This window comes from Lactuca serriola, chromosome 8, assembly GCF_051521515.1.
Source record: "Lactuca serriola cultivar US96UC23 chromosome 8, Lser_US96UC23_V15, whole genome shotgun sequence".
In the NCBI taxonomy this organism is placed as follows: domain Eukaryota; kingdom Viridiplantae; phylum Streptophyta; class Magnoliopsida; order Asterales; family Asteraceae; genus Lactuca; species Lactuca serriola.
Window position 1 is genome coordinate 34,659,813 of NC_136415.1, and position 10,312 is coordinate 34,670,124.

Here is a 10,312-nt window from a genome sequence, read left to right on the forward strand (position 1 = left end):
TTTACTAGTTTATGGTTGGCATTATGTCATTCTGACAGAATAAAATCGAAAAATATATTTACTAGTTTATGGTTAACATTCTAACATTCTGACAGAATAAAATCGAATTTTTAATTTTGAATTAATTTAAAATATTCAGATTTTTAAAAATAAAGGAATTAATTATCCCTAAAAATCCAAAAATTTCCTTTTTTAATATAGGTTAATTGACTAAAATGTCCTTATGTTGAAATTTGTGTGATTATATGGTATATGTTATCCTATTCTGCTATCATAAACCTTCAGATCATGACCTTTGATTATATTTCATCCGATGGTCCAGATCTGTGCATTCTAGCACACAATAGTTACTAGAAACAATATAACCTAACCCTATATATATATATATATATATATATATATATATATATATATATATATATATATATATATATATATAATCAATTAAAATTTCTTCTTAAGTAACATTCGGCAAAATCATTACTAAATTGCACTAGATACTTGAGAAAATTCGTCAAAAATGAATGAACCAACAGTTTTATCAAATATGTCAGTAAAAAACAAAAATGTAATTTTAGTTTTTTTTAGACGTTCAACAACGATAAAAACTGGAATGGTTTAAGGGTAACTTTGATACTAACTCATAGTGCAGGGACTAAATGTATAATTTATCCAACGGATAAACTGTCACCATGCCCCAGCCACGGGTTTTGCAGAAGAAAGTGCAAATAATGAATGCTCTGCTTCTCCCTCCACCGTCCGCCACCACCGCTCGCTTCCTCCGCGGCCTCAATTTCTCTCAGCCATCACTCTCCACCTCCTCTTATAAGCACTCTCCTCTCTGTTCATCCGTCACCTCACTCTCCTTATCGGAAGACGATGTAGTTACAGAAGACGACGGCGTTTCACCCTACTCCCACCGCCGGTACGACTTCGCCCCTTTGCTCCAATTCCTCTCGAATCATATCCCTGATGATAACGATTCAGCATACTCGGACCCAACCGACTCACAACTCGCCGAGTCATATCGATTAGTCCCAGCTTCACTATGGCATTACCTTCTCAAATCCCTAGCATCTTCCCCTTCTTCATCGACCTCGATTTCAACCAGCTACGCGCTCGTTGATTGGCTCCATAGGCACAATCTCTGCTTCTCGTATGAATTACTGTACTCGATCTTAATCCACTCGCTCGGACACTCCGAGATGTTATACGAAGCTTTTTTGCTTTCACAGAAACAAACCCTAACTCCATTAACTTACAACGTTCTCATAGGTGCGTGCGCGCGAAACGATGACTTGGAGAAAGCCGTTATCCTGATGAACAAAATGCGCGGGGAGGGTTACCAATCGGATTTTATGAATTACAGTTTAATCATTCAATCACTGGTTCGTAACAACCAAATCGACTCGAATTTGTTGGAGAAGTTATACGAAGAAATGATATCAGATGCAATCGAGCTAGATGTGCAGTTATTGAATGACATAGTTATAGGATTCACGAAATCAGGCGACGTTGACAGAGCTATGCAGTTTCTAGGTATGATTCAAGGGTATGGATTGACTCCCAAAACCTCCACCGTGGTTTCCATTATCTCAGAGCTGGGCAGTTTGGGGAGAGCCGAAGAGGCCGAAGCTGTTTTTGAAGAGATCAAGGATGGCGGATTGAAACCTAGAACCAGAGCTTACAATGCTGTGCTAAAAGCATATGTGAAAAACGGTGATCTGAGGGATGCAGAGTGGATAGTGAATGAAATGGAGAGAAATGGTGTTTCTCCAGATGAACATACTTACAGCCTTTTGATTGATGCTTATGGGAACGCAGGCAGGTGGGAGAGTGCAAGAATCGTGTTGAAAGAGATGGAAGCAAACAACGTAAAGCCAAATTCATATGTTTTCAGTAGAATTATAGTGAGTTATCGTGACAGAGGTGAGTGGCAAAGATTGTTTCAAGTTCTAAAGGAGATGCAGAAGTGTGGTGTGAAACCTGATAGACAATTCTACAATGTTATGATTGATACATTTGGTAAGTACAATTGTCTTGATCATGCATTGGGTATATTGGAAAGAATGAGAAATGAAGGGATTGAGCCTGATAATGTTACCTGGAACACACTTATCGATTGTCATTGTAAATCTGGAGATCATAACAAAGCAGAGGAACTGTTTGATGAAATGCAGCAAAGAGGGTGTTCGCCTTGTATTGCAACATATAACATCATGATCAATTCATTTGGTGAACAGGAAAGGTGGGAGGGAGTAAGGAGCTTGTTGAGAAAGATGAAAACTCAAAACTTGCAGCCTAATGTCATAACTTATACTACACTAGTTGACATATATGGACAATCCGGAAGGTTCATGGATGCCACTGAATGCTTAGAGGATATGAAAGCTTCTGGCTTGAAGCCGACTTCAACAATTTATAATGCCTTGATTAATGCATATGCTCAAAGGGTATTTTCGTATTTCATTATTCACAATCACATCTTCATGAATCATGATTAAAGTTTTTTTTTTGGGGGCAGGGTTTATCAGATGATGCACTGAATGCATTTAGGATGATGAGAAGCGATGGTTTGAAGCCTAGTAATTTAGCTCTTAATGCATTAATAAACGCGTTTTGTGAAGATAGAAGAGATGTTGAAGCCTTTGCAATTTTGAGATCAATGAAGGAAAATGTAAGGGATTGTTTCTTTTTTACTAAACAAGCTTAATGAGTTAAGCACTTAAATACAAATTTGATATATTCTGAATTACAGGACTTGAAGCCGGATGTGGTGACATATACCACTCTTATGAAAGCTTTAATTCGCGTGGAGAAATTTGATGAGGTATTATCGGATTCGTAGTGTTAAAAAGTGGAATTTGATTAAAGTTCAAAAACAACCCCTTTAAAATACAAGATGTTACGTTTCAGGTCCCTGGAGTTTACGAAGAGATGATAATGTCTGGATGCACTCCAGACCGAAAAGCTAGGGCTAAGTTACGGTCTGCATTGAAGTATATGAGACAACGATTGAAATCACAAACCCTTTAGCCAGGTCACCACTTTGTGGGCCCTACTTTCTGTCTCAACAAACGAGCATACAGATAAGAAAAGCTTGTTACATTTGTAGCATACTTGCACATAACTTGATATTGTAACATCAACATGCAACAAAACAACCATTTTTTGATACACATATTTGAAGCGACTTGAAAAATCATTATTACACACCTTTCTTGTTGTATTATTGATTTCATGGAGTAACGGGAGGCATATTGGATCTACTGGTGCTACTCTTTGGGATCCTTGAACAGAACATAAACATCAACAAAATTGAAGATAGCAAGAACAGTCTGAAATATGTTCTCATCTCCTGCAAACCAATCTCAAGCAACTCTGTTTTTTCTGCATATCTGTTTTTCCTTTCTATTAAATAGCCTTTTAAATAATCATCAATAGAGATCAAATTATCCACGTTAAAAGGAGCCCTATCTTCCATAAACTTCATCTTCATCTCATGTGCTCCCATTTCAAACATACTGAAAAATGCAGCAGACCACTCGTTCACAACTCTCTGCAATTTTTTTTAATGTTATAACAATCACCAGTTATTAAGTAAATTACAGATTTGGTCCCTGTGTGCTTTTCTTTTTACTCAAATCGCAAGTTCGGTCCAATTTTTTGAAATCCTCCCAAAGTCGTCCATAGATTTTGGTTTTTGTCACACCATTGGTCCCATGTAAAATGACCTTTTTACCCTTATGTTATTTTTTAACTTTTTTATTATTTTTCTAATTTGATATTATTATTAAATATGTAGGACTTCTTGAAGGGCTGAAAAAAAAAAAGTTGAAAATATCTCATAAGAGAAAAAAGGTCATTTTACATGTGTTGGTAACCAGTACGGAAACAAAAACCAAACGTAAGAATGATTTCAAAAAATGGACTGAACTTGCTATTTTGAGTAAAGGTAGAGGGACCATATTAGTAACTTATAACAGGAGCCACGTTGTTAATTATGAAATCAAAATTTTGTACATTGAAGGTAGGTTGGTCAACGGGGTTGAACATTTTGAAGCAGTCTTTATAGGATGCTTTTTCATCTCCATATATCTGGCATTAATTAAACGATATACATGTCACAAAATAACCATAAAATATATGCTTAAAAATACTGGTGTAGAGTTTATAATTATAAACCTCGAATGTGAAAGCCATGGGGATGTTTGCAACTTCAAACATGTAATCTGTTGTTGTACCATGTGCTAGATACCTATTAAACACATGTATGTATGACTATTAAAAATGGAAATTTATTAAAAAAAAAAAAATTGGGTTTTCATATTTTGAAAGAACAAGAAAAGGAAAAACGGAATACTAAACTAACCCAACAGATCCTCCCCCTGATCCAACCACACAACGATCTTCACAATGAAGGTGATTCAATGTTTCAAGCATCAACTTCATTTTCTCAGATTGCTCTCCAGGAGGTGTAGTGTTTTTATGATCATAAGGCATAAACAGAGCCTACAAACATTTTAAAAAATTAATCATTAAAAAAAAAAAAAGTAGAAGACGAAAAGTTAAAGATTATGATTGACCTCCATTCCAGAATGCACATTGACCCATAAATGTGGTTTAAATGATCTTGAAAGCTTCCTCATCATTTGAGCTTCAGGCTCACTAAAAGGACCACTCCCTGGATTCTCTTCATTAGGATCATAATCCTGAAAACAAAGATTACGTTTTAAGATTATCATTTGTTTAACTAAGGTACGTTGCTTCATATATCATATATAATCATATTCATAATCAACCTTTTCTTTTTTTCCCCAATCCACACTCCAATTTCTATTGAGATCAACTCCTCTCCCTGATATGTAAATAAAAGTTCAAAGTCAATAATAAAAAAATAATTACAACATATATTAATATAAAACACTAAACTGCAAGAGAAAGACCATTTCTGCGTTCACAAAGCTCTCCTGCTTCAACCTTTTTGCGTCCATTCAAGTTTTCAATTGGCACCACCTGAGAGATACATAGAGATTAACATAATATAATATAATATATCTATATATCATGAAATCTGTGGATGTTTTATGTGTTAATGAAAATATATATTTAAAAAAAAAAAGAAGGAAACCTTTATAATGGTATTCTGGAGGGTTCTGTTGAGCAAGAGTGGATTCCTTTTAGGTAAAGTTTGGTCTTCACTTAAGATGTAGAGGATCTTGAGTGCAAGTTCAGATGTAATAAGCTCTCGTGCATGCTGCCCAAAACTCTGGAAGACAAGTAATCATCTGTCAAAAAGATCAGCTACCAATCATAACCTCAGACAACATAACATATTGTCTATATTTCCTTTCATGTAATGTAATTTTGTGAATGAACTGAACTTACAAGAAGGATTCGGAACTTTGACTTGTCTTCTTCAATCTCATTTATGTTCTGGGAATATGTAACTACGTTGAGTTCAGCCTGGTAGCCCTTATTTGAACCTGTAAATGTCTCCATCTGTTGGAAAGTCAAACAAACAAGTATAAATGCTAGAAAAAGGGAAAAGGAAAGACACAAAACTCACATGGAATCTATCTTGGTGACGATGAACCAGTTTTTTTATCTCTTCCATTAATGTCGCACTGGAAAAAGGAACAACGATTTCAAACAATGTCTATCGTGTATGTATCATACAATCAACGTCGAGAAACAATTGCCCTAGATTGAAAACCAAATGAAATGAAGAGGCGTTGAGTTTTACCTAGTGTGATAAAGATCACGATTGATTGGCGTGATTGAAGGTTGTCGTTGTTGATGCGAGACATAATTAACGCTCCTTCTACAATCAACGATCGAGAAACAAGCATAGAACAATATCAAACAGAAGGGTAAAATCGTGAAACGGAGACGACGATGACGAATAGGAAAACGCGCCATCTGAATCACCAAAATTCAACAGTTTCTGTTTCTCCCCATCAATTGATGTTACCAATATAGTAAGGTTTTCAACTTCGAGATCAATATGGAAGTATGTATGAGAGTTAAATTTAGTTTCGTTTGTAAAGAGAAAGAGATGGATCTATAAAGAGAAAGACATGGGAATTTTGTCGGGTTAGTTTTCCTTCCAAGAGAGTCCGCTAGGTGTGTTTGTCTTTGGAAAACGACTATGACGCAAAATCGAATTTCAAACTACGATGACATATTGAACCACAAAGTTATTATTAATGAAAATCAAAATCTGAAATAATTCAAGAAATTTTCTGCCTACTTGCAAAAAATAGAAGTTTAAAATGTACTTTAAACTTATTAACTTAACATACATCAATTCTCTATTGAGAAAACTTCATCTCTTTCTAATACTTTCTCTTTCTAATACTTTCATGTCCATTGGCGTAACACACGAAAGTCAACCGGGTCCACTGTATAATTAAAATAAAAAAAGTAATGACATTAAAACCTTGAACTTAATGCCATTTTACAATTCTCCATGGTTTTGGTTGTCACCGACAAAACCAATGTCAACTTCACTAATCGATAGATCAAAGAAAAAAAACCGATGCATTTTCGTTTCCACCATCACTTTAGCAAGATAAAATATACTCCTCAAGTTAGCAAATCTTTCATCTTGTTACATATGAATGGGGTAGATAGAAAGTTCGTGTAGAATGTGCATTATATTGGTAACTAAAATCATTTGGATAGAAATCAATCAACTTTCATATCTTCGATGGGTCAAAGTTACAAGATGAACCAATCAAAGTCATAAAATAAATCATGTAGATTCAATCCTGTTACACAAATAAGCAATCCGGAACTTACTTCACTAAAACGATCGCCAAACGCTTGAATTTGCATATTCAAAATTTGGTTAAAACAAAAAAAAAATCTCGCAATAATGTTGATTTCGAATATTAACATGTTTTCTTCGATTTCTTAGATTAACAGAATATTCCTCCATGTTTAACATTTGAATGTCATTATTGTCACAAAAACATGTGATATCCAACATAAGTGCATCAAACCCATCACTTCTCATTTGTAAATAGGGACCATGGTCTATGAAAAAAATTATAAGGGCCACTTCCAAGTGGTACATTACACCTCATTATGCTTAAGGTATTTGTCACACCCCCGAACCGGAGCGACGGAAATGTCCGGGGGCGGATGACGTCATTGTATAGTATCATAACAGTTGAATATAAATGAAGCATAGCAACCCAAACAACATACATTAAGAATACCAACTTATATAGTTTACATATTGTGTTTGTTCAAAAGTTACACAACAATGACTGAAAAGTAAAATCCCATAATGCAGCAACTCCTGTTCTCAAAGATGTAGATACCTAATTACTGGTTCCCTGGGAATACAAGTGATTTTGAAAAGCGTTAACAATAATATTGGTGAGTTCATAAGCATTTTTGTATGAAAAAAGGTTTGTAACTGCTTTGTTTAAAATAGTTTCGTATGCTTCCAGAAAATTCGATATTTTCTATAAAATAGGTTGTTAGTCTAATAACCAAGACTAAAAATGTATGAATGTCTTTTGTATATTTATCCTTGTAAAATGAATAAGTATGCGTGTTTCCAAAAAATCCAATATTTTCTTATGTATGAATTGTAGTCTTAAACCCTAAGACCAGAAATGTAAGCAATAGTGTACTAAAAGGTAGTATATAGTTATATATTTTTATAAAACTAATGAAGTGTGAGCTTTCCATAAACCAAGATAGTATTGTTAATGATGGGTTTTATATAAAAGAACATCATATGTGCTCATGCAAACCCTAAAGCTTGGATCTAGGTTTCTCTATTGTACATGTAATTCATCCAAGACTTATAAACCCTAGATCTAGCATACTAATTTCGAAATTGACATGTAAGAACAGATCTAGATGATTACCTCTTGTAGAATGGCTTAAATCTCTTCAATCTTCTTTCCTTGGAGCTTAAAGTCACAAATGTCACTCCTCTAATGGTTTACAAACACCAAGAGCAAGAGAATGACTAATAAGAAGGAGGAGGAGCACCAAAAACGTCCTAGGGTTCTTCCAAAAGAGTTAGCCATGTTTTTTTGGGGCCATAGGGGTCTTTATGTAGTGAGGCTATTAGGGTTATCAAACAAGGAAACCCTAATTTGACTGCTTAGGCTCCAAGCAGCCCATGGACTCCCTTTAGAACACCCCTTGGAGGAATTCCTTATGGGCTTCCCATAGAATTCGTCCAACCTATGTTCCAAGGTGATCCATATCCTAATTGCAATTATCTTATAATTAGAATTCCAGTCCCCTAAGTTTAATTAATGTCTTTTAGTCACAAAACTAATTCTTAATTAATTCTTGACTAATATTAATTAAACATATGATTTCTCCTTTAATATATTATTCATATAATATATTAATAAATCATAATTAATCCTCTTTCTCCATAAATCATCCTATCAAGTTGCTTTGGTGAAGTCAACCCAAAATGACCATCCACAATCGGGTCAAATACATACCAAATATAGTTACTGTGACATCCCCATTTTCACGGCAAAAAAAAACCGATTTTTGTTTATGTTTTATAAAAATCAGAGCACCTCTTTTAATAAAAATGTTGCGGAATTTGTTCACAGTAAAACATGATAAATAAGTTATCAAAGCATTTCCGAAGAAAAGTATTTTTATTCATTTTAAAACATTTGGGATGTCATCGTCAATACAGAAACATAAACATAAATAGAACTTACATTCATTATCACTAGTGATTTATATCTCCTTAATCTCTCAGCGTAATGTGACTTCATATCAACATCTATGATATAAATAAACTGAGTGGGTCATGTTGGGAAACCTGATGAGTACATAGGGTTTTCAACCCATAATAATATAATTATTATGTTTAAACAATCAAGCAATCAACCTAATCACCCATCCTCATTATCTTCTTTATTCTCAAGGATCTGCCCTAAGAATAAGCTATTTCTCATTCACTCATTCCTAAGGATCATCCTAAGGAATCGGCATGAAGTCCATCGTTGCCACAGTTTACACAACGGTCACTGAGTCTGCATAGTCACCAGGGTTTAGGCATCAAGTCTACATGATCACCATGGTTTAGGCATCAAGTCTGCATGATCTAGTTAGGCATCAAGTCTACATGATCGCCAGAGTTTAGGCATCAAGTTTGCATGATCGCCAAGGTTTAGAGTACACCGGGTGAACACATCATTCACAACACCTACAGGTTGCGAGCCTACTAGTGTTCCAATGGACTGTCTAGAATAGTCCGTGGTTGTCATCCATACTCTGCTGAATGACGGGGCCATCATTTGGGGAAAAGGCTTCTCACATCGTCCACCTCTCACCCTCACCTCGTGGTATATAACACCTCTCAACTCATCATCCAACTCATATTACATCTATTACATCTACCCATGTTTTACCCCAACATTATCATAGATGTAAAATACATATACAGTTTAAATCATTTAAAGCATGTATAAAAACATTCATCCAGCATAGACAGCAAGTATCCAGATAATATGCACACATAGCACGTAGTTTATATAAAATACTTCATACCTATGTGTAAGATGAAAGTAAATATGCACTCACTTGATAAGGTGGTGATTCCGAACTCAGATAGCGCTTCGCTTCTTAAAAATAATTTCCTTCGACGAAACCTAGTATTATTACCACTAGAGTTTAGTCTATTATTCGTCGAGACTAATTAATAGTATAGCTATTATTACTATTATATAAGCGTTAAACAACACTCTATATAACTCATAATAATAGCCTAAATAATTATTTTAATGTCCTAATAACATTACTATATTAAAACATAAGTTATACTAAAGATAGGTTAGGCGTAATTTACTTACAGCGGGGTTTTCTCAAAACCGGGCTCTGCTGGAGCAGCGTTCTCAAGCCGAAAGGCTCTTCTTCTCGGAGCCTTCGGGTGCTCCGGGGCTTCCGCCTCGTGCTAGGGAGGTTCCCTAGGCTTTTCGGGGGGGTTTCAAGGGCTAGAGAGAGATTCTAAAGAGTGAGGAAGAAGTAGGAAGGTGTGAGAATGAATGGAGGCCTCACCACTTATTTATAGGGGCTGGAGGAAGTTTCACGTCATGAATCTCTTGATGTTCACATCGTGAGTGAGCTTGGGCTCCAAGTCACAGCATGGTGCTGACACGTGGCATCGCACATAGGGTGGAAATCAGCCGATTTTCAAAAATTCATAACTTTCACATACGAGCTCCGTTTTCGAAGTTCTTTATATCCACGCGTAGGTAAAAACAAGATCTACAACTTTAGTTTAGACTTCGTTGGCTAATTATCGACCAAT

General features: G+C 35.4%; 2 protein-coding genes across 2 annotated transcripts; one reads left to right on the forward strand and one right to left on the reverse strand.

Moving 5' to 3' along the window:
• The first annotated feature begins 696 nt into the window (after nucleotides 1–696).
• Nucleotides 697–3,213, forward strand: LOC145065708 (uncharacterized). The gene is made up of 4 exons (XM_079012757.1): nucleotides 697–2,453; nucleotides 2,525–2,677; nucleotides 2,759–2,830; nucleotides 2,917–3,213. Exons 1-4 carry the CDS (start codon nucleotides 732–734, stop codon nucleotides 3,034–3,036), a joined length of 2,067 nt encoding a protein of 688 aa, XP_078868883.1. The 5' UTR covers nucleotides 697–731; the 3' UTR covers nucleotides 3,037–3,213.
• LOC145065709 (uncharacterized) lies at nucleotides 3,085–6,181 on the reverse strand. Its single transcript, XM_079012758.1, has 11 exons — nucleotides 5,747–6,181; nucleotides 5,570–5,627; nucleotides 5,389–5,502; nucleotides 5,132–5,269; nucleotides 4,947–5,016; nucleotides 4,803–4,858; nucleotides 4,587–4,712; nucleotides 4,373–4,512; nucleotides 4,186–4,258; nucleotides 4,024–4,098; nucleotides 3,085–3,559 (listed from the first exon to the last, which is right to left on the reverse strand). The coding sequence occupies exons 1-11, from the start codon at nucleotides 5,920–5,922 to the stop codon at nucleotides 3,239–3,241; spliced, it is 1,347 nt and encodes a 448-aa protein (XP_078868884.1). The 5' UTR covers nucleotides 5,923–6,181; the 3' UTR covers nucleotides 3,085–3,238.
• Between the last annotated feature and the right edge of the window lie 4,131 nt (nucleotides 6,182–10,312).